The sequence below is a fragment of the Galeopterus variegatus genome, unplaced genomic scaffold (genome assembly GCF_000696425.1).
Source record: "Galeopterus variegatus unplaced genomic scaffold, G_variegatus-3.0.2 Scaffold2569, whole genome shotgun sequence".
Lineage (NCBI taxonomy): Eukaryota > Metazoa > Chordata > Mammalia > Dermoptera > Cynocephalidae > Galeopterus > Galeopterus variegatus.
In genome coordinates, this window is record NW_007728680.1 from 25,440 (window position 1) to 48,204 (window position 22,765).

The 22,765-nt window shown below is 51.6% G+C and overlaps 1 protein-coding gene across 1 annotated transcript in view; it reads right to left on the reverse strand.

Moving 5' to 3' along the window:
- Window positions 1-405: 405 nt before the first annotated feature.
- Window positions 406-22,765, reverse strand: part of BCAS3 (breast carcinoma amplified sequence 3) — a 224,387-nt gene continuing 202,027 nt past the window's right edge. Inside the window, exons 3-5 of the mRNA XM_008582323.1 lie at window positions 12,856-12,921; window positions 4,004-4,094; window positions 406-536 (exon numbers count right to left, since the gene is read on the reverse strand). Coding sequence (XP_008580545.1) covers window positions 500-536; window positions 4,004-4,094; window positions 12,856-12,921 — 194 coding nt within the window. The 3' untranslated portion in view covers window positions 406-499. The remainder of the gene's footprint in view (window positions 537-4,003; window positions 4,095-12,855; window positions 12,922-22,765) is intronic.

Here is a 22,765-nt window from a genome sequence, read left to right on the forward strand (position 1 = left end):
AAAAATGCCCAGGTGGACAACCCACCCTCTCCCCACCAGGCCCCAAGATCTGGTCACTGTTCCAGGCCACCTGTGGGTATGGGTAAAAATATAAAAGCAGATCCAATGCAGGACGCCATGTGCAAACTTAGAAGGGGACTGAACTTCTGCAGTCTCTCTTGGCCACAGCCATGGCTGACAGGTGTGGCAGAGGTCAAGGTGTGCCAAGGTGCTTTGGAGAAGGGTCTCTTCTCTTCTTGATCCAGGTGAGATGGGTGGCTGCTATCTTTAAGGGGAAGGTGGTTGATGAAAGAGGAGCAGAGACTGGAGGGTAGGACCAGAGCGGGGCTTCTCCCTCTCCCTCCAGCAGGTGAGTGGGCTGGCCAGTCAGAAGCAGGTTGCTGGTACCTATGGGAAGCCAGTAGGGAAGAGGCTGAGGGGCTGACTCTCATTGGTGGGGAGCGGAGATCGGTAGCCATCAAAGTTTCTTGGGATGCTGCCGCTGGTGGAGCCTGAGCTATTACTCAGAGTCTCGATGCTTCCCTCTCGCTGAAGTTCTGCAAGACAGAGGAGAGGGCCAGGCCTGATCAGAGTGGGGTCAGGGGATTGGGGGTACACACTGGGCCAGGTTGCCTGCCTTGAGGCACCATTCTGGGTCCTCTTACATCCTTCTTCAAGGGTATATCCACTTGCTCCCCAGATGGGCAGGCAACAGCTCAGGTCACAGGAAGGCTCAGCCCGGAGGAGAAGCCCCCTTGGTGGGCAGACTCCAGTTTTAGACCACAATCTTTCCCTCATTGCCAGGAAGCCCTTGAGGCGAGAAGTGTGGCCACCCTGATGATCTGTCTGGACGACACTGCTGTCCATGGGGCGTGTGCCTGCGCCTGCACACATACTCACGCTCAGCCGGCACACCCCTGAACTCCATAGTGTCTCCTGTCCTGGATCCACAGGTGAGGCAGGTGGGGAGAAGCCAGGACACGGACCGCAGCTTCCCTGCCCAATCTGTCCCAGCCTCTTTCCTGCCCTGCCTGTCCCTGGGGCTTCCACCGGCTTAGCCACTCACTCGCTTGCTCGTTCTCACCCACACAGTCCGCCTGCTGGCCAGACCCAGGCTCATCTCCGGCCCGCAGTGTCCTGTTTCCCTGCAGGAGGGAATGCTTGATTTGAGGGGAGCCTATTCCAATGAAGAGAGGGTCTCTGCTTGCCTGGAATGCCTCCTTCCTCTTAGCTCCCAAGTCCCCTGGAGGCCCCTTAGAATGTGTGTGCTCAGAGTTCGCAGTGTCCTGTTTCCCTGCAGGAGGGAATGCTTGATTTGAGGGGAGCCTATTCCAATGAAGAGAGGGTCTCTGCTTGCCTGGAACGCCTCCTTCCTCTTAGCTCCCAAGTCCCCTGGAGGCCCCTTAGAATGTGTGTGCTCAGAGTTGACCTGTAAAGCAGGCAGGGAGCTCCTGCCCACTCTTCCTCCATTTCCCTGGCCTTGCACATCCATGCTGCTGTCTTGGACATGGCAACTTGACTGGACTCATTCAGCTATGGGCACTTTATGGGCACCTTAACTGCCCCATCATCTCTTGACCCGACAGGTACTGGGGTCGGTGGGTTGGGAATAGAATTCCCTGTTTACTGATTGCAAGGAAGAAGGAATCATTTCTTGGCTTTTTGAAGATGACCAATTCTTATTCCCTTTCAGTCCCATGTAGTGGGTTCTGAGATGTGGGCACACATATGCCTGAGCAGTCTCTGGAGTCTGCCTCAAGCCCAGATGTGGTGACCTGCAACCTATCCTTCTCCAAGGTATGCCTGCCTGTGACTGAGGGGGCCTTGGTTGCCCACCTCAGGAATGCAGGGCCTCCCTTGAAGCAGTCATATGAAACAGCAAAGTGTGCTCAAAATTACACTTATCTAGTCTGGCTTGAGACTTTTTTCTCCAGCCTGTACCCACTCCCAGGCCCCCTGCTACCATACACACGCAGCACAGCTGGCTTTGGTTAGGGAATGAATGGGTCACGGCCTTCACTCTTGAGCTGGCCATCACCAGCCAGCCAGGAACTAACCACCAAACCCCTGCTCCCTGCAGGCCACCCCCAAAGCATTGAGGCTGCCCAGGAGCAGTAACTACGGAATGGAGGAAGGAAAAGGAATGCACCTGGACTCAGGTGTGAGGGGCCCTCAAGTGGCACCAGCCATGTTTGGGGCCTGGGCCCAAGCTGGGTGGGTGCACGGGGACACCAGAACCTCTCAGGAGACTGGGGGCAATGGAAGGAGGGGGGCCGAGGGCCTGGCTATGGTCCTGATCTCCGAGAGACACTGGATGCCTTGGTGGGCCTCGACTCTGGGAAACTCAAGAGTTATCTGGATAAGGACAGAAAACAAGGCAGGCGGGTGATGGGTGGGATCTCTTCTTTCCTCATTCTTCAGTATCACCCTAATTTGGGGGTAACAGGCCATTGTGACACCAGAGGGAGAGGAGAGGAAAGCAAAGAGAAGACCCCGGGAATTCTATATGGAAGCTTTGGACTCCAGGAGAGCTCCCTCCTTTCCCTTCTTTCCCCACAAGCAAGCCGAGGAGTCCACGGGGGATCTCTGAGGCCCCATTCGGTTTCAGAGGCCCTTGCATGGCTGTCCCGGCACTAGGGGGCGCTGACAGCAGGGCGAGGAGGGCAGGAGAGGAGCACTGGCAGTTGCAAGAAAAGCAGAGGCTTCCTTAGGATCTGGACTCCAGGCCCGAGGACGAAAGCCCCAGATGAAGGAGCAGGAAAGGATGGGGAAGGTTGGCCCCTTTCCAGAGTTGAGGGACAGCCCAGAAGTCTTGATGTAAAATGCCAACAGGTCCATGCTGCCAAGGAAACCAAGAGCCCGGGACCAAGCGAGGCAACCCCACCACCCCTTGGCGCAGGCTCCCTGCACCCCCAGCAGTCTCAGTGACCCCAACACATGAGTCTGAGTGAACGCACCCCATCCCATGCTGTGACAGTGCAGAGACAGTTGCCAAGGGGTTTTATAAGATGAATTTGCTCCTCTTGGGGCCAGGTACAGCCTCGGCAAGCTTGCTCTTATTTCTCTTCGCCATTTAGGCCTGGGTAAGATGGAAGTGGGCAGGCTTCTCCCTCGCCCCCACATCCCAGGATAACCACGGCTCTGCTGAATTTATCTCCCGGACATCTGTCTCCCCACTGTTAGGCCTTCACTGCCTACCTGGGTCTCGGGACTGCCAGGCCACCCCTCTGATTCACCCCCCACACCAAAGCTGTGGCAGTCTGTCTACAGAACAACCTCATCTTGCTTTTCTTCTGCTTAAAAACCTCCAATGAGTCTTAATAGTTCAAGGGATAAGGTCTAACCTCCCCAGCACTACATAATAGCCTTCCAGGCTCCACCTCACTAGTGTTACTTGTTATTACATCTGAGGAAGCCAAGTAATGAACCTGAGCAGTTTTTTGACCTCTCCAGGCTGCTTTAGGCCTCTGTGCCTGTGCTCATGCAACTTTCTCTGACTGAAAAGCCTTTCCCAGGCTCCCTGGGCCCTAAACGCCTACTCATCTCCCACAATTTAGCATCAGTGTCCACGCCTCTGTGAGCCCGTCCTGTTCCCCGGCAGGGCTGGCCAGCCCCAGCGCGCTGTGCTGACTCCTAGCCCAGGCCCTCTCATGCTCACAAGTGTGTCTCCCCAACCAGGTGGAGAACCCCTCAGAGTTTCGCTCTGTGTCTTATCCCTGTACCCCTAGTGGCAATCACAGGGCCTGGAAAATAGTTGGTGCTCGAAAAACATTTCTTGAATGAATAATGGATGACAGTGGTAAGGGCAGGTGGGGCTCACTCTCTAGCATGGACAAACAGTAAAAAGCCAGGGGGCCTGGGACAGTCTCTCCCTTCTGTCACAGCCCTTTCCTCTGCTTCCCATTGAAGACAGAGAGCAAGTATGTAGGGAGGTGGAGAAGGGGTGCACACAGGTTCCCCCCTTCAAGTCCGCCCGGCCACCCAGCCCTAGCAGCAAGTGGCAAATGGAAGCACGCGGCCTTACCTTCCTCCGTCCCGAACGCATGCTTTGTTACTGTTGGGTTGCTCACGGGCGCTGGGCTGTTGGCATTGTTTTTTTTTTCCTTTTTTTTTCCCTTTTGAAAAGAAAAGCATTGAGGAATCTTTTGGAAAAGATATGGAAAAGATTGAGAAGTACACTGATCTCTGCAGGCAGGTGGACAGGGTGTAAGGAGACAGGGGTGTCACACTGGGAGGAGGGTAAGCTTGCAGCGGAATTCTGCAGTCAAGAAGGACAGTGACATGCATGTGTGGGAGCTAGGGACCGGCCAGTATTGGAGGTCCCAGAGATGGCACTGTTGTGACAGAGTCAAGACCCTCTTCAGCACGGGGCTAGGAGAAGAGAGGTGACATGCTGAGCACGAGGAATGGCTTTGGGAGGGAGACAGATGGGGACCTATGGCCCATGCAGTGCCAGATGGGGTCCCATGCAGGTGGGTTGCCGGGAGTGGAAGGAGAGGGAGACAGGCTACACAGTTTTCAGGGACCCCTCCAGACTTTTTGACTCAGTGGCCCAGTTTCTGGCTGCCACCCTCCTCCCTGACTCCCAAGATCCCCAGGTCTGGGCCACATCTCATCAGGTCTGAGATGGCCTTGTGGGGAAAGTCCAGCAGAAGCCAGCCAGGGCCCAGGAGAGAGCGCTGGGGGCTCTGTGGTGGGGAAAGAGGGAAGCATCTCCAGTGGCCTCCCTGCTTAGAGGCAGGTAGATTCTGGTCAGTGGGAAAAAGCTCTCAAAGAGTTCGTTCTTCAGGCCCCAAAGTAGGGTAGGAGATGAGGGGCTCCTAAGAAGGCAGCTGGACTCAGACATAAGCTCATTTTTTTGTGATCTCACATTCTCCAGGGATTTGGAGGCTGTTAGGTGGGTGCTATAATCCCCATCTTGCAGATAGCAAAACCCAGGAAGAGGGAGAAGCCAACCATCCTGGGTCACGCACCACCCGAGAGAGATGGTGTTGGCCAATGTGGCATAGGACACTGACAGCTCCAGGCATCAATCACTAAGACTTGCCCCCTGTGCCCACCACTGGCCGTGTGCACCCATTCCCTGTTGGCTCTTATTGGAAAATGAACCTGCTACCCACAGCCACCCCTCTATGCCATGGGCCAGAATGGGCAGGCCCCAGGGGGGAGGAGGACAAAGGAATGAACCGCAGCTTAAAGGGAGGACTCGGCTCCCACAAGTAAGTGAAGAGCAAGTGAAGGCCTGAGCCTCGTGCTGCCCCCACTCCACGTGGAGCTTGTCAGATGTCAAAAAGGTGTCAGAAGGAGCAGAGAGGTGGCTGACCTTGTTAGGGCGAGGCGACACTGGTGGCTTGGGAGTGTATGCCAAGGGAGCCACAGGGAGGGGTCGTTCTCAGTCTGCATGAGGAGCAGGGGCAGGGCTGCCCACAACTTGCCCTGCTCCCGAGCTGGGCCAGGCAGAACGAGCCCCTGCCCTCATCCCAGGCGGGTACTGCAGCCCCTCCACCCTGCGTGAGCAGCAGACTGGCTGCTGGGAGCTGTGGGGAGGAGCGGATCAGCAGAGTATTCCCTAGGGAGAGGATGAAATGCTGAGGACACAGGGCCTAAGTGAGGCTTGGGGAAAGCTGGGGAAGCCCTAGCAAGTGGGAGGCCCCGGCAGAGGGTCATAAGGTCTATGTGGAGCTTGCTGTTCTCTGGGTCTCTTCCCGGCTTGATGGCAGTGGGTACAGCTGGCCAATCACAGATCCTGAGGAAGCTCCTCCGGCTCCTGGTACATAGAGGCATCGTGGACAGCCCAATTCTCAGGGACCCAAAGGAAGGTCTGTTTCTGGGACCCTAAAGGGGTCAGGGAGGGCAGTGCTGTGTGTGAGCATGTTTGGGAAAAGTGTGCCTGGGACCCCTGGTTTAGCCTCCAGGCAGCCCTGCCACTTCTGCCACCAGAAAAGGAGCAGCCTCTACTGCCCAGCCCCTCTGGTTTCCTCAAAGCCTCCAGCCAGCCTTGCTCTGTGTGTGAGCCCTGGTGCAGTCATACACCCCAGTCCCAAGCTAAACACCCATGCTGCCTGCTAGGATTAGACCCCAGGGTCCAGTCGGACCCTGCACCCACAGCTCTGCCCACTTCCAGCAGTGAGAGGGTGACTGCTTCCCGCAGCCTCAGAGAGCCCCATAAGGCCGGAGGGGCTGCGGCTGCCCAGATGGGTGGAGGCGGTTCAGGGAAGTGTTAAGAACACAGGCTCTGGTCACCTGCTACCTGGAAGACTTTGGGCAAGTTAATGTCTGTGCCTCAGGTTCCTCTCATTGTGAGGATAACAAGGTCTGTTTCATAGCCTGGCAGTAAGAACAAAATTAAACAATGCAGGTATGGGCATCACAAAACTGTCAGTTAACTACTGTTGTTGCCATCAAATTAGTCATTGTGATCATCCATAGGACTGCAGGGTCCCTCTCCAGCCTTCCTCCCCAGCAGGTGTCTCTGCCACCCAGACCCCCACCCACTTGGTCTCCACTGGAGCTTGGGAAGGATTCTTTCTTTTTAATCAAGAAATGGCCCAGGGAGGAGGATGGCAGATATGTGTTTACAGCTTTTCATTACCCTCCTTGCCTCTTTGCAAATACCCTCTTCCAAGATGGAAAATAAATTTCCTACCCTGTTGACGTGCATTGATTTTTCCCTCCTGCATCCACCTCCAGGTTCTCCCACATTAGCAGGGGCTGTGGTTGAGACCCTTGCCTGGGCTGGGCTCAGTGGTGGCCCAGGGGAGTGGATGGCCACACAGCACACAGCAGCCAGCCAAATTGCTCAGTGCCTGGCTCAGAGGAGGTTTGCAACTAACAGAAACAGCTTCAGTCTCCTTCTGTTTGGGGGTCCTTGGGTGGGGAGTGAGGTGTGTGTGAGCGTGGGTCTTCCCATGAAGAGGTTGGGATTTTCGGCGTCTTCCCTTGATGGGATATATGGGGAGGAGACCAGGGTAGCACAGGATGGCTACAAGTTTAGCAAATTGATCCAAAGAGGGTCTGCCCCAAGCAACCGCCTGGGATCAGCTGTGCAAAACAGGGCTTGGAGGGAGAGAGGTAAGGGGTGGGGGGGCTTGAGCATATCTTGTGGCGCTAAGCAGGGTTGGCAACTTCCTGGTGCTGGAACCTAGAGGGATGGCCCAGATGCCAACTAGGAGGTGGCCCTGGCAGACATGACTAGGGGCTGCTTGTTTTAAACCGGTCCTGGGCCTGGATACTGCTCTCCCTTCCACAGTGTGGCTGAGGAGGCGGAGGCCTGTTCAGTGATACATAGATGGAGTTGGCCAAAATTGCCTTGAAAACCCTGACAGCCCTGTCAGAGACCACACTGTGGGCTGCAACCAGCCTCAGCCCCCAGGGCACTTCTTAGGAGGCTACAAGCGCAGCAGTTAAAGGCAGCTGCCTGCGGAGGGAGGCCTCCCTTCTCTCCACACTCAGCGTGCCCACCTCCCCACCTCCCAGGCTGCCTGGCTCCCCCACACCTTCCCTCTTCCTGCCTCTCTCCAGGCTTCACCCTGAAGTGCTGGGCTCCTCACCCCTCAGATACCTCCCTCAGGCTTCAGAGCTTGCAGAGATGCCAAGAGACCAGGGGTCCTCTTCGCCCAACAGCAGTGAGGTATTGGGAGGGTGGGGGCTGGGGTTGGGGAGGCTGAGAAGGGAGTCACCTCTCTCCTCCAGCAGGGGCTTTTGTTCCCTTCTGAGGCTTGCCTGAGGAAGGGAGGGGGCAGCTTCTCAAAGCTGAGGGGCGGAGGATGAAGAGGAAAAGGCTCCTCCACGTTCCGATAATGGGAATCGTGGTGTGGGCTGCTGGAACCAGGGAGCAGGTGAGAAGCAAGGCTGACTCTGGCCTGTGGTTATCTCTGGGGCTTAACTGTGTTTGAGCACAGACTCTTGGCCGACCAATGCCACTTATTTCTGGTGTCCTGCCACATAAACAACGTGGCAGTCCTGAGGGCTCCTGCCATCAGCCTAGTGCTGGGCCGGGGGGCAGGCATCGTCTCCTTCCTGGCTGGAGTCTCTCTCAGCTGGCAGGACTCCCATGGATACGCGTGCTTTCCCCCTTGCCCAGCTTTTGTTCCTGACCCCCACAGGTCCTGAGACCCAGAACATCATCAAAGACTGAGGTGAAGGCCACATGGCCTACCCTGCCGCCCCTGCCTCCACGCTCAGCGCCAAACACCGAAGGTAAATCTCTGGTGCTCTTGGCTCAGGATGCCTGGAACTGCTTCCCTTTGCCACTGGGGCCGTGCAGGTGCCTCAATAGGGTTTGGGGCAGACCTGAGGCCTAGGATGCTCCTGAGCACCCACAGCCCCTAGAGGGTGAAGGTCTTGAGCGATGGCTGGAGAAACTGTGAGACGGGCAAGCAAAAGGCCCTCTGTGTGCCTCAGCTTCCACCCAGAAAAACTGGGAAAAAGGCATATCGTCTTTCCTCACCATCTCCCTTTCCCTCCAGTAGCCAAAGAGGAAAGGTTCTCAGCCTCTGGAGGTCCTGTTCATGGCAGCATGCCAGTGCGGCATTAACACCATGAGGTAGGGGCCTAGAGGTATGGTAGATTCCCATGTCCCGGGTGGGCTCAGTAGGGACAGGGGCATGATGACAGGAGATGAGCATGTTGGAATGTTGGAGATGGAAGAATAAAAGTAGAAAAGAGGCTGGGGAGAAGGCCTGAGAAGTGAGGAGGACTCAGGAGGGAGGACCTCTCTCAGAGCCCTGCCCATGTTCACTGAGCCTGTAGCATGTTGGAATGTTGGAGATGGAAGAATAAAAGTAGAAAAGAGGCTGGGGAGAAGGCCTGAGGAGTGAGGAGGACTCAGGAGGGAGGACCTCTCTCAGAGCCCTGCCCATGTTCACTGAGCCTGTCCCTTATGGCACCCACCCCCTCTCCGCTGGAGCTAGAGTCGACTCTGGGTGTGTGTGTCTGTGTGTGTGTGTAGGGCAGAGGGGGAGGGAAAGGCACTGGCATTTCAGGCACAGCTGCTCACAGCCCAGCCCCAGATTCTTCTTTGCAGCCTTTGAACCGCTGAAGAGCAATGACACCCCTGGTAGGGTCTGAGCCAGAGGGGACACAGGCCTGGTTGGGGGCCAAAGCCTTATCCTAGGTCCCTCCCACAATAGCCATGATGCTGTTCCAGACCCAGGCAGACCCAGAAAGCTGCTACACCCCACTCCCAGGAAACCCGCATTACCCCGGCCTCCCCAGGTCTTGGCTTCAAAGGAGAACAGAGCAGGATCACCCACCCAGACCACCTCGAATGGTACCCCATGTCCAGTGACCCCATCAGTGCCCACGGTATTAGTACACCTTTAAGTCCAAGGTACCAAAGCAGAGTATATCCTGTCACAACATACTATATGTGGGGACATAAAAGGCTGAGCTGACCTGGCTCACGTTCCCCAGTTTTGAGGTATTTGATGACTCTGGCTGAAGCCATGCTTCAGATGAGCCAGATGCGGGAGGAGCCCTGACCTGTGGCTCCCTGTGGGTGGCCAGAGGAGGAGGACTGTGGGAGGAGCAGAGACTTTGCTCTGGCCCCAGTTCTGTCACAGGCAGAATGACCTGGGCAAGTCACTTCACTTCTCATCTGCTTTGGCATCTGTAGAACAGGAGGGGAGGGTCTGTTCTAATGACCTCACTGGGTGTGTAAGGCTCTAACGAGAAGAGGGCGCGAAGGGGCTTTAAGAAGCAGCCCATGAACGGAGCGTGTACAAGAGACCGCGGGTGAGAGAACAAGCTTTGCCACCCCTGGTGTCTTCAGCAGGCCTCACCCAGGAGAGGGGCTGAAGTGCCCTTTCTAGCTCCATGTCCTCCGCACAACACTAGGAGCAGAGCCTCGGCAGATGCTATTTAAGGTCAGCTCAGAGCTGAGAGGAATGGCAGACGTGTCTTTGGTGTGCAGAACACCAGGCCAGGTGCTGCTATGTGACTTCTTTCTGTGTGCGTGCTAACGGGGGCCAGGAGGAGTCTCAGGCTCTGGCAAACACGACCACTCTGCATGGCTGTGAAGAGGAGACAGGGCTGGGAAACTCCCCTGGAACCAGGTGCCTGGCAGCTGGCCTTGACCTGCCTGTCTCCTGAAGTCCAGCCAAGAAGCTTGGAAGACCCAACCCCAGCTCCCGGGCAGGGGTCTTCCTGAGCTACCCTCCAGCGCTACGAGATAGCACAGGGGCCTGCAGACCGCAGGAGAGATGCTGTTCTTTGAACACTGCTGGCCCACCAGGCCAGAGCCACATCTGGTTCTCATTCAAATGTCCAAACGTAATTAAATTCTCTACGACGCAGCGGAAGAGTTTGGTAAGATGTGGCTTTCCCCCTTTTCCATCAAGGTTAAGAAATCACAGTCTGTCATTCCACCAGCAGACCTGCTTCCTCCCTGCCACCGATCTTTCTTGTTCAGCAAAGGCAAAGGCCTGTGCTCCTATCTGTTTTCTAGAGCTTATGGGGCTGGGGACAGTGGGTTATATGCAGATCCCCCCTGCCCCCCACTGTTCCATTTACCCACCTGAGAGGATTAACAGCTGAGATCAAAGCTGCAGGCTTGCAGCTAAGCAAATCGGTGCACAGGGGGTTGGTTGGGGCTGAGGGCGGGGAGGTTAGTGCCCCCACCCTTGAAAGGGTCTCCCTCAGCCCTGGGGAGACAACCACTATGCTCAGGCTCATCTCAGTGACACACCAGTGTCCTTCCAGTGCTGAGATATGGGCATGCCTTGTAATACCTGGCCAAGAAAATCCCTTTTTTATTTTTACTTTTCTTATCTTCTTGGGAATCCCTTCTTTATAGCTCCTCACAATAGGTAGCTCTTGAGAGGTATGATTCTGGAGTCTTTGCAACAAGGAACCCTTGTGCCCTGGCCTGGCCCTACAGCCCAGGGCAGGGGGAACCAATTCCCCCACACTCCACACCTCTTACCTTGTGGCCCTGGGACTGCTGCAAGGAGGTGCCTCTCCTCCTGCCCACCTCCTGCCCCCCTGCTCGCAAACAGATAAAGCTGAGTGGTATCTGAGCCCTCTCAAGAAACCCTAGGATCTCCTTGTCTCACAGGATTGCTTGTCACTTCTGGCCTGTAAGGACTCTGAATGGCTTAAGGGACAGAAGGGTCCAAGGTATAGTCCTCTGTGAGAGGGAGGGTGTTTGGCTCATCAGAAAGGAACCCCACCGACCCCAGGCTTCAGTGCCTCTCCTCCTCGGCCCCTGCTCAGGACTCCCCCGTATTCAGGCAGAACGTTCCCTAGATGGGACAATTTTTCCAGCTTCCCTTCCCACCTGAGTATCTTCAGTTTATGGTTTCTTTTCACTTCGGGATTTATGACTTTCACGATAGTGGGTTCCATTCTACTTCCACTATAACTATTTTTCTGATCACTGTCGAATAGGCTTTATGAGAGTTTTTTAATAATTGGGGGTATTTTTCCTTTTGAAACAAACTGTCCTGTAAGTTAATGACTTATTGTGGGTGTAGATGTTACCCACAGACAAATGAGCGTTGGGGAGGGGATGACCAGGGTAGCGGTAAGGGGGAAACTTCTACATTAAATAGAGCTGTGCTGAGGTTTTTTAAAGACTCTTGGCCAGCTCCCCGGTTAGAGTCCCTCATGCTGCTTGCTCACAATCATCCCTACCAGAGAACTGGAACCACGTTCAGTCACACATGGCTTCTGTGTACCAAAGAATGCTTGTCCCGGAGAGAGGCACACACACAAGTTGATGTGAACCAATCAATCCCAATATCACTGACCTGGCTCTAAAGAGGAATAGTTTTTTGTATTTGTTTCCAAATGGTAAACCTGAGCTCCACAATGGATTTAATTTAATTCCTTGGTGGCATTTAGTGTCAGGCCCACGTGTCTGGGAACCTTTACATTAGTGAGTAAGGTTTTAAAGAAACATCCAGTTCTTGGCCCAGTTGTTGTAGGCCAAGCCTAGCAAAAGAAATGGCATTGGGGCTAAGTCTCTGTTGCCTGCTTTGGGGTCGCAGCCTGTGCTCTGGAGCCCTCAAGCTGTGGCTGGAAGAGAATCACAGTCTCAATCAGCCACTGTGGTGCCGCCTGTCCAGATGAGAAGGGCTGGGCCGATGCAGGTTTGCCTTTGTGCTGCGTTCACAGGCTGGCTGCTGGTGCCGGGGCTCTATTCATTATTCAATTCAGCCAGCTCAGACGAGCCTTTCCATTTGCTCCTCCAGGAGGAATAACAAATCTAGAAATGCAATTCCACTTTGGTGTATTAAGATATTGATTTGCCTGTCAGTGGAAGTGCATTTGTTCTGTTAGCCCTCCCATGGGTAGGAAGGGGTTAACCAAATGTTTATCACAAGGCTGGCTTCAGAGTTGAAAGTAATGTGATCAGTAATGAATTTTGTGTTACATTAGGTTGTATAAATGGACAGACAAGCGCAGACAACAAGTGGCCAGGAGTCGGGGCTAATCTAATGATGTAAAAATAGAGACAGCACCAATTATACTAGGGGCCAGCTCCAGGCTCCTGCAGGGACTGCAAATGAATAGGTACAAATCAAATTACTCACTAATAGACGCACTACAAGAGGGGCAGTCAATGGTAAATGCATTAGAGCCTAGTGACCTCTCTGCTCTGCACAGCAGAGTCCGAAAATTTGACTTCCATCTTCAAAGTGGGGGGCAGGGAGTGGCGTGCTCAAAGAAACTCTGGTTGGGTGAAGGGCATCAACTACTCCCCATCCCAAACCAGCCCCTTCCGAAGGCACCTCCTGTCTGAGCTGACCTCTTGCCCTCATTTCAGGGCCTCCTGAAGCCTGAGCACCAAGGGGTAGGCGGGCACCCTCTTGAGGGACGAAAAGAGCAGCAGGATAAAGCCTTCCATGTAGGCGAAGACAGGAAGTTACATACCAAAACACTTCACAGCCACGTGTCTCTCAGGGGTGATGTTTTTTACTGCTACATCAAGGGCTGTGTCTGTATTGAAAATAAAATATTTCTTTAAAGCAGATCACAAAATGGACCTTTAAGAGAGCAGCAAGAGCTGAGATCAAAGTGTGTAGATATCAAACCTGGTTTGACCACGGAGCACTTTGCAGGGGATGTTCATGGTCTGTTCTGAGGCACAGCACGTGCAGAGTTTTACAGATTTCTCCCTGGCCTAAACTGGTATCATCCTGCCCTCTATTCCTCCCCCTAGTCTGGTGAGCTGAGTTCCTGTGCTCCTGCCTGCTGCACAGGGCTGGATGCAGGGAAGGGCGTGGAGGTAAGGCAGGTATCTTGGGTAGCCCCTCAAGTTTTCTTCCTCCTCTTGAGTTCTCTGGATTTAGAAACCAGGCCTGAAGTTCAAAGGTGCTCGGCAGTGTGGCCGGGCTGCTCAGGGAAGGATCGTGGAAACATGCTCAAATGCACCAACTGCATGCTCATGGTCAGCTCTCAGTGGCTTGGGGATGAATAAAGTATGAAAGCAAAGCTCCAAGCCTTCCAGGGACCCAGCCCCTTCCTGGATGGAGCAGGGACCTGGTAGGCGTAGCCCACACTCTCCCAACCCACTCCTAAGGCCAGCACCAAACAGTCACACACATAAAAGTGTGGAGATGGCATGCTGGCCACGGCCAACTGGAGTTTGGGAATGATGGGGACATGCCAGTAAAATGAACATGGGGGCACAGAATGGAAAAAGTCATCCTGAACCAATAAAGCAACTGGATGGTGACTCTCCCCCAAACTCAATTAAGAACACAGAGGGGCGAGACTGCAAGCTATCAAGCTACGCCAAATAAAACGTGGTGGGGATGGGGGGGGGGTTTCTGTGAAGCCTGGTGCTGGGAGATCCTGCCAGCAAATTAAAAAATGTCTCATGCAGGGGGCCTGCAGGTCCCTGGGGGCAGGGTGGGGTAGAAAGAGGAGTGTGCAGGAAGAAATAACCAAAAGTCAGAGGTCGGGGGGGGGGGGGGGGGGGGGGGGGTTCTGTGAAGCCTGGTGCTGGGAGATCCTGCCAGCAAATTAAAAAATGTCTCATGCAGGGGGCCTGCAGGTCCCTGGGGGCAGGGTGGGGTAGAAAGAGGAGTGTGCAGGAAGAAATAACCAAAAGTCAGAGGTTCAGCAGCTGTTCTACAATAGGTACTACAAAATGCCTCCTTCTATTATATTCCATCAGATGGGCTTGGCTGGGCCCTTTTGGTATGGCACTCTCTTTTGCTTCTAAGGGCTGAGGCTCTAGACTTCTCAAGGGCCCGAGGGTCATTTACAACTTTCCTTTTCTGTGTGAGTGTGCGCCCTCCTCTCTTACCAGCTGTCACACCTAGGGGGTGGTCTGCATACCTCAGGCCATCTTCTGGGAAGGCAGAGGCAGGGGCAGAGGGAAGATGGACTAACCATCCATGACCAAGTTCAACTTTGTTCAGATCTCACACCTCACAGAAAGGTCAATGGTTAAAGGTGAACACTCTGGCAGAGGAGGAGGAACAGAGAGAAATCCTCCCTTTTGTTAACCATTTACCTATGTTAATGCTTCCAGAGGAGGGCTCTTGCTCTGGGGTCCAACAGCCCTCCCCACCCCTGCCTTTTGTACAAGTCTGTACATTTTCCACAGTAATTCTTGCTTGCACGTTGGGGCAACAGCTGGAAGGGGGACTCTGAAGTGTCACCTACAAGGTCACATTGGCACTTCCTCCTTGTTGATAAGAATTGATGTACCTTGGTTAGAGAGTTGAAAGTAGATTTAGGCAACTAAGAAATGTGCAGAAGGAGAGGAAGAGGGTACGGTCAGGAGAGTAGGAGAGTCGCGGCAGGGGGCGGGGAGGAGAGAGACAGAGAGAACAATCTACCTAGAATAAGATTAGAGACCAGGCCAGAAAGTAACAAGTGTGTCTTTTAACACAATAATTTTTCCCATTGCTTTGCTGGCTTTCATTTACCTGTCAGAGGCCACAAAAACCCATCCAGTCACTCAACAAACATTAACTGAGGTTCAGCTTGGCTCTCGTCCCAGTACTGAATGCTGGGCAGGGAGAAGGCTGGTGGTTAGAAGTAACAAAGATGAGGGCCGGCCCGGTGGCGCACTGGATAGTGCGCCGCTTGGGAAGTGTGGCGGCGCTCCCNCGCCAAATAAAACGTGGTGGGGATGGGGGGGGGGTTTCTGTGAAGCCTGGTGCTGGGAGATCCTGCCAGCAAATTAAAAAATGTCTCATGCAGGGGGCCTGCAGGTCCCTGGGGGCAGGGTGGGGTAGAAAGAGGAGTGTGCAGGAAGAAATAACCAAAAGTCAGAGGTTCAGCAGCTGTTCTACAATAGGTACTACAAAATGCCTCCTTCTATTATATTCCATCAGATGGGCTTGGCTGGGCCCTTTTGGTATGGCACTCTCTTTTGCTTCTAAGGGCTGAGGCTCTAGACTTCTCAAGGGCCCGAGGGTCATTTACAACTTTCCTTTTCTGTGTGAGTGTGCGCCCTCCTCTCTTACCAGCTGTCACACCTAGGGGGTGGTCTGCATACCTCAGGCCATCTTCTGGGAAGGCAGAGGCAGGGGCAGAGGGAAGATGGACTAACCATCCATGACCAAGTTCAACTTTGTTCAGATCTCACACCTCACAGAAAGGTCAATGGTTAAAGGTGAACACTCTGGCAGAGGAGGAGGAACAGAGAGAAATCCTCCCTTTTGTTAACCATTTACCTATGTTAATGCTTCCAGAGGAGGGCTCTTGCTCTGGGGTCCAACAGCCCTCCCCACCCCTGCCTTTTGTACAAGTCTGTACATTTTCCACAGTAATTCTTGCTTGCACGTTGGGGCAACAGCTGGAAGGGGGACTCTGAAGTGTCACCTACAAGGTCACATTGGCACTTCCTCCTTGTTGATAAGAATCGATGTACCTTGGTTAGAGAGTTGAAAGTAGATTTAGGCAACTAAGAAATGTGCAGAAGGAGAGGAAGAGGGTACGGTCAGGAGAGTAGGAGAGTCGCGGCAGGGGGCGGGGAGGAGAGAGACAGAGAGAACAATCTACCTAGAATAAGATTAGAGACCAGGCCAGAAAGTAACAAGTGTGTCTTTTAACACAATAATTTTTCCCATTGCTTTGCTGGCTTTCATTTACCTGTCAGAGGCCACAAAAGCCCATCCAGTCACTCAACAAACATTAACTGAGGTTCAGCTTGGCTCTCATCCCAGTACTGAATGCTGGGCAGGGAGAAGGCTGGTGGTTAAAAAAAAGAAGTAACAAAGATGAATCAGACTTGGTCCAAGGAACCGAAATCGGGTCAAGACACACTCATGGCAGTATGGGTGAGGGAGAGGCTGAAGGGATCACCAGAGCTGGCCTTTCCCCCAGTGGCATATAGAAGGGAATTAGCTATTACTAGATAATGGAAAAGGCAACATATACTACTTGCCCAGGGCCAAGTGTCCAGTGAGCAGGTGATGCAGAAATTGAGAGAGCGCGTGCAATTTGGCTGCATGGTCAAGGAAAGCATCACAGGGGAAGTGAGAGCGGAGCTTGGTCTAAAAAGATGACTGGGCCGAGGGAAAGGGCAGTGGTCACTTCTGGACTGACCGACATGCCAGCAGAGCCAGGGTTTGGAACGGGGCACGTTCTGGGGGTGGTGGGATGGGATGCTTGCAGGAAGGTGGTGGTGGCAAGATATGAAGAAGAGGCTGTTGTGGGGGGAAGTGGGAGATCAGGCTGGAGAGGCAGGTGGGGAAGGCCTGTAAGGGACTTGAACAATCACGGCAAGGAGCCTGGGCACTTTCTGAGCAGGGAAGTGAGACACCAGTCAGGCCCTGAAAGTGACAGTCCCCTTCCTCTCCTGGGGATCCCCTCTTATTTTAAATAAAGGGTGGGAATAACCGACATACTCATCTGACTAGGTGAGGTTGGTAGGATCTTAAGAACTGGAAACTCTTCCCAGATATCTTATTTTAATCCCACATTTTTTAGTTATAATCTCAGTTCAAGTCTCTCATTTCCTCCTTTGTAAACTGGATGGAGGAATGTCTACCTGGAAGTGTTGTGACAATTAGAGGACATGTATGTGGTGAGCAGAGTCTGAAGCATAGAAGTCCCTCGGGAGGGGGTGGCCTCTGTTATTGTTGACAGGAGTAAGTGAGACGATACAAATGAAATCACAGGTACTTAGTACAGTGGCCACCATAGCACAGGTATAGCAGGTAAACTTTTGCAACATTTGCTGTTTCCCTTTCTCAGCGTGTTAGAGAGAAAGAAATTGAACCCAGCGAGGGAAAGTCACTCACCCAGGGTCACAGCTTGTCCATTTCCTTTTTTTTTTTTTTTTTAAAAGCATTTATGTTCCAGCGCAATCCCCCATTTCTTGATGAGAATTTCCAAATCCCGCCAAAAAGGAAAAACAAACATTTTTCCCAGTGGCAGAAGCTGGGAGCTGGGAACTGGTAAGACTGTCAGGACTGTCAGATTTGTTTCTGGCCTTTCCTACCAGTGGAAAATAGCTAGGAATAGGCAGTCTGACACTGAACTGAGACACAAATAGCAACACCAACAATGCCACCCTGCTGCAGCTGCCGCTATACCCCCGTCTCACCGGCAGTGGCTGCTCCTGCACACCCTGCACAGGGATGCTTGTGACCTGCGGTGGGACTGGGCTCTGTATCAGGGTGGCTCTGTGCCTTGGCTTACTCTCATCTCCTGCCTTCAGCAATTAGGGCATCTGTTACTGGGGAGTTTGTTGTTTTGTCTTCCCATCCTGGAACGACCATGCCTTGTGGGCAGGTGAACAACCCTGACCTCTGCTCAGTCTAGCTCAGTGAGGTGGGCCCCACTGGGAAGCTGGGGATAGGAGCCAGAGAGGAACACAGCCCAGCACTGTCGCCTCGTTTAGGGCTTTCATCTCTTTGACGGTAGGAAGCATGTCTTACTTATTCTTCCCCGGACTGCTGTGGAAGACACTAGCACATGCCTACAGAGAGCCTGCCTGCCACAAGCACAGAGAGTGTGCTGGGTCATTGAGGTCAATGAGAAAAGACACTAAAAGCCTTTTTGTAACGCTAAGAGGAGGAAAACCCAGGGCCCATTTAAGTAAAGTACAGGAAAGGCCCTGGGTACCTGGCTAAGTTGCTTGGGTGACTGTTTGCTGAGGAACCTGGTACTGCAGGCAGTTCTAGTAGCAGCAGGAATCAGGGATAATAACCAGAGAAGCCCAGAGACCTTGGCAAGAGAGCCAGACCAAGCCAGAAGCTACACCTTGAGGAAGAAAGAAAGTCCAATTGGATGAATCACCCAAACCCGTCTTGAGAAGCAAGAATAGGACCCAGGAAGTTGGAGGGGTAAGCCTTGGGAAAAAAATAAAAGACTCAAGACAGGGTCTCATGAGCTGCCACATCACGCATCTTGAAGAGGAGAGAGATTCTTACTCTCAGGAGGCCACTCTCAGCCTTCTAGAGAGGCTGTAGAAAGAGGAGAAGAGAAATTCCATGGAAAGATCAAAGTAGCCTGGTTGTTGTGCATGGCGAGGAATGTGATCTGTGGGACTATGAGCCAAACTGGACCCGTGAAAGCATCCTCAGCCTATGAGACCTCTGGATTTGCTTAGGACAGGAACAGGGTGGCTAACCCAGGACCCCCAGAGGAGGCTCACCCTTCACCTAGAATCAGAAGATCTCAGACGTGGGAAAGGGACCTGAGGGACCCACACAACACACGTAGGTGTCACTTCTCCAGCTTCCTGAGGTGACACTGCCAGTTCCTATTTCCATGGTCTTGCAGGGAATTAGGTCACCAGGGTGCATTTACCCTGGGGCTGGGTGGGGTAAAGTTCTTCTCAGTTGTAGATTTTTCATCTGTGGGATGGGGAAATTTTAACTGCCACATCTGAAATGTCACAACATCCAATGTGGTCAACTAGTTTTTATAGTGAAACTGATGAATCAATTATCTACTCTGAATATAAGGTTGACCAGAGAGTAGGGATGTCTAAAAGATAGGAGAACTAACACACTGCACTGGTGCTTGCAACTATTGTCATCTGATCATGTGGCACCCTGCAATGAGAAGGGACAAACATGGCCCCTACTGGAAAACACAATCTTAGGAGAAAAAGGTTCCCAACCATTAGTACTGGTACAGGCAGGTGTTCGAAGGCCCATTGGAAGAGCTAATTCTAGAGGTAGGATAGGGGCCCAACACACTGATTTATTTGGTTTAGGGTACACTTCTGATCCACTTCAGTAACAATAACTCACATTTAGTGAGAACTTAATTTCTACAGTCCTGAAATGAAAAATGTTATTAGTGCACACAGGCACGCACACACACACATACACACACAGACAGTGCTTTTATGTCATCTTTTTAATGTTTTTGTTTTAGTTTTTTGGGCTGGCTGGTAAGGGGATCCAAACCCTTGACCTCTGCATCTTTTTTAAAACATTGGCTATTAACAGATATTAGTTGATTAACTTATTGAAACCTTCCCATGACCATTTAAAAACTGTGTAATGTTCAAAATGTGCTTTTCATGTCCAGAAGGAAAAAGGGAAAGCACAGCAATTTCAATAAATATTTCTGACAGAAATCTTTGGAGGAGCTTTAGTTGAAAATAATCTTAAAGCCTCTTCTGCTGAGTAATTAATATACAAACAGGAAAATTCAGAGGATTGAGCAGAATAAGCTAGAGCACTGGTTTTCAAACTGTAAACCGCAATTCATCGGTGTATTATGAAATCAATTTAGTGGGTCATGACTGCATTTTTAAAAAATGAAATAAAATAGAAAGCACTAGAATGCATTGCCTATAATGTTGTTTTGTGAAGGTTTGTATATTTGGGTGAACTAGGTCAGGAAGTAAAATGTGTTTATGAGGGAAGGTAAAAGGTAAAGATTGAGCCCCCAGGGTTAAGGAGATGGCAGACAGAAGATGAAGGAGAATAAAACAGGGAGCCCAGGACTGCAGGAAGCGACAGCCACAGGAAGAGACAGTTCCTCTGGACCTTGGCAACTGACTTAGGGAACTCTTAAGAGTCAACAGCAGCAAAACGAGACTTCCTGCCACAGAGTGTCAAGGACACTTTAAACAGGGGATCAGGATCTGTCATAAGACCTGGGCTATTGATATCGGATGTGGGAGAAAGCAAACAAGAAAGACATGGTTTGGCTAAATAGTAATTGAAAGAGTTAAAGTCTAAAGAGAAAAGGTACTTAATGTGTACCCAGGTGTTTATTAAAAAAACTTTTTTTTTGTATTGTTCTATCTTTACCTAGGCATGAAACAATTGGAATAAGTCGATGTTTTGTTTATTTTAAAAATTCTATTTTTCTAGAAAAGGCAATATTGAAAGGAATGTCTGCTAAGCAGGAATTAGTCAAGTTATTTGAGGGGGTGACATAGAGAGGAGGGGGCTTTGGGAGACAGCATTCCAGGCAAAAGGAAAAGTATGTGCAGAGGCCTGGCGGGCAGAGAGCACGTGTGCTCAGGGACCCTCCGGGGAGCTCAGCTTGGCTGGGGCTCGCACAGAACAGCGAGGCACAAGTCTGAGAGAGGGCAGCGGCTGGTCACGAAGGGCTTTGTGCACCCTGAGATTGGAGAGCCCGGGAGAAGGAAAGGGTTGAGGGGACAGGAATTCAGTTTTTGGACACGTGGATATGTAGTAGGAAACTGGATAGATGGTTCTGGAGATCAGGAGAGAAAGCTAACTTGGAAATTATTTGGAAATCATCAGTTTACGAACCGTAATTGAAGCCATGGAAGCAGAGATTGCCAGGTACTGAGGGAGGAGAGAAGAGGGGCCGAGAGAGCGCCTTGAGAAAGACACTTACGGATGACAGAGAATGAATGAAAACCCAGAAAAGGGACTGAGATGTACCCAGAGGCAGAAGGGAAAGCAGGAGAATGTGGTGAAATAGGAGTCACGGGAGAGCACTTCAAGAAGGCAGGGAGTGGCAAACAGGGCCAGTGGGAGGTCAGCCAAATGTCCAGTGACGACTCTGCGGGCAACGGTGTGGCTGGCTGGGCTGGGGGCAGGGACTGCTTCTCCTCTGCGACAGGAAGAGAGGGGAAAGCTGGGATGTTTAGGATCAGGAGGCAGGGAATTGAGAGATTTCTTGAATGATGACCATCAATTTTCTTTCTTTTGAGTGAGGGACAAGACAGTGAGGTGAGAGATTTGAGGTGAATGGGGAAGTTTGAGATAGTATCCATGAAGAAGCAAAGGGACTGACTTCAAGATGATGGACTGAACACATCCACCATCCTAAATAAACAACAATAGGAAGAAATATGTCAAAAATAACATACAAACTATTAATGGGCCAAAGATCTGGGGAATCTCTAAAAGAATGAAAAAAGGCCAGAAGCCAAAACAGTGAGCAGGGGCTGCAGCAGAACTGCCGACCCCTAGGCTGAATGGAGAAGAATTCGTTCAATCTGTAGTCACTGCATATCTACTATGTGTTAGACACTGTTCTAGGCACTGGTTTCTGCTGCAAAAGATGAGTGCAAACTGAGACTGGGAGACGGGGGCACTAGGAAAATCCAGAGCAGGGTTCGGTGGAGAGGAGAGATCGGGAATCTGTAGTGGCACTAATCTGAACAATCTGTGATTTTTCTTCAGCAACCCAGGTATAAGAGCGGAGTTGGACTGGCCTCGAAGTGGAGTTTTGTAGAATGGGACAATGGAAGGGGGACAGGGGCAAAGGCAAGAAAACAATTCAGCCAATTACATGAGGTCTGGACTTGCAGATCACATGTGTGATCTAATTAGACTCATTGGTCAGCAGCCAGTGCGGAGGGCGGACTAACACCTGCTTTATAGGTGAACCGTATTTTAAAACAGACCGTCTCAAACTTCAATATGCACAGGGATCTTATTAAAATGCAGAGCCTGAATGGGTAGAGCTGGGTGGGGCCTGTGACTCTGCATTTCTAATCGGCTCCTAGGTAATACAGGTGCTGCTGGTCTGCAGACTACTAAAACGATTAATTTTTTAACTGACAAATAAAAATCATATATATTTACCATGTACAACATGATGTTTTAAAATATGTACACCTTGTGGAAGGGCTAAATCAAGGTAATTAATATAGTCATTAACTTACACTTAACATTTTGGGTGGTGAGAACACAAAATCTACCCGCAGCGATTTTCAAGAATACATCACATTGCTATTAACTAAAGTCACCATGTTGTACAATCCATCTCTTATTCCTCTTGTCTGACTGAAATTTTGTATCCTTTCACCAACAGCCTTTTCCTCCCAAGACTACTCTCTGCATAGTAAGGTTTGAAAAGGTTTTGCTCTACTCTTGGGGAGAGCTGATTTGCCCTGTGGTACAGCTTGCCAGGGAGGTGCTGGAGCTAGCTGACTGTTAGAGCTTCAGGAACGCTGCTAGCCGAATGACATCATGTTGATAGCGTGAAATTGGTCATGATAGGAGTTTTTCCACTACAGAAACCCTCAAATCAGGGCTTTCCTGCACTCCTTTGGAGAGCTGGTTGTTAAACGTTTACAGGCACACCACTAGCTAAACCTACATAATAATGAGGCGTGTTACATAATGGGCTGCAGTGTCAGGGGTCACGAGAGCAAGTTTTGGGTTGGCCTTTATGCTTCATTCATACTTGATAAGAGGCCATCGGCCCTGATTGCTGTATCACAGGAAGTGCCTGCTAGAAGGCATTAAAGGAATTGACTTATCTCTGGGGCATCAGAGTACCTAACAGAGGCAAACACTTGATGTCATCTTATCTGTTTATCCTAGGAGCCACCTAGAGAAGTAGGGTTGTGGGAAGAAAGAGAGGGACGGAGAGGTTGCTACAGGCAAAGGGTGACTTGCTGGAAACTCTCACCTGTACATAC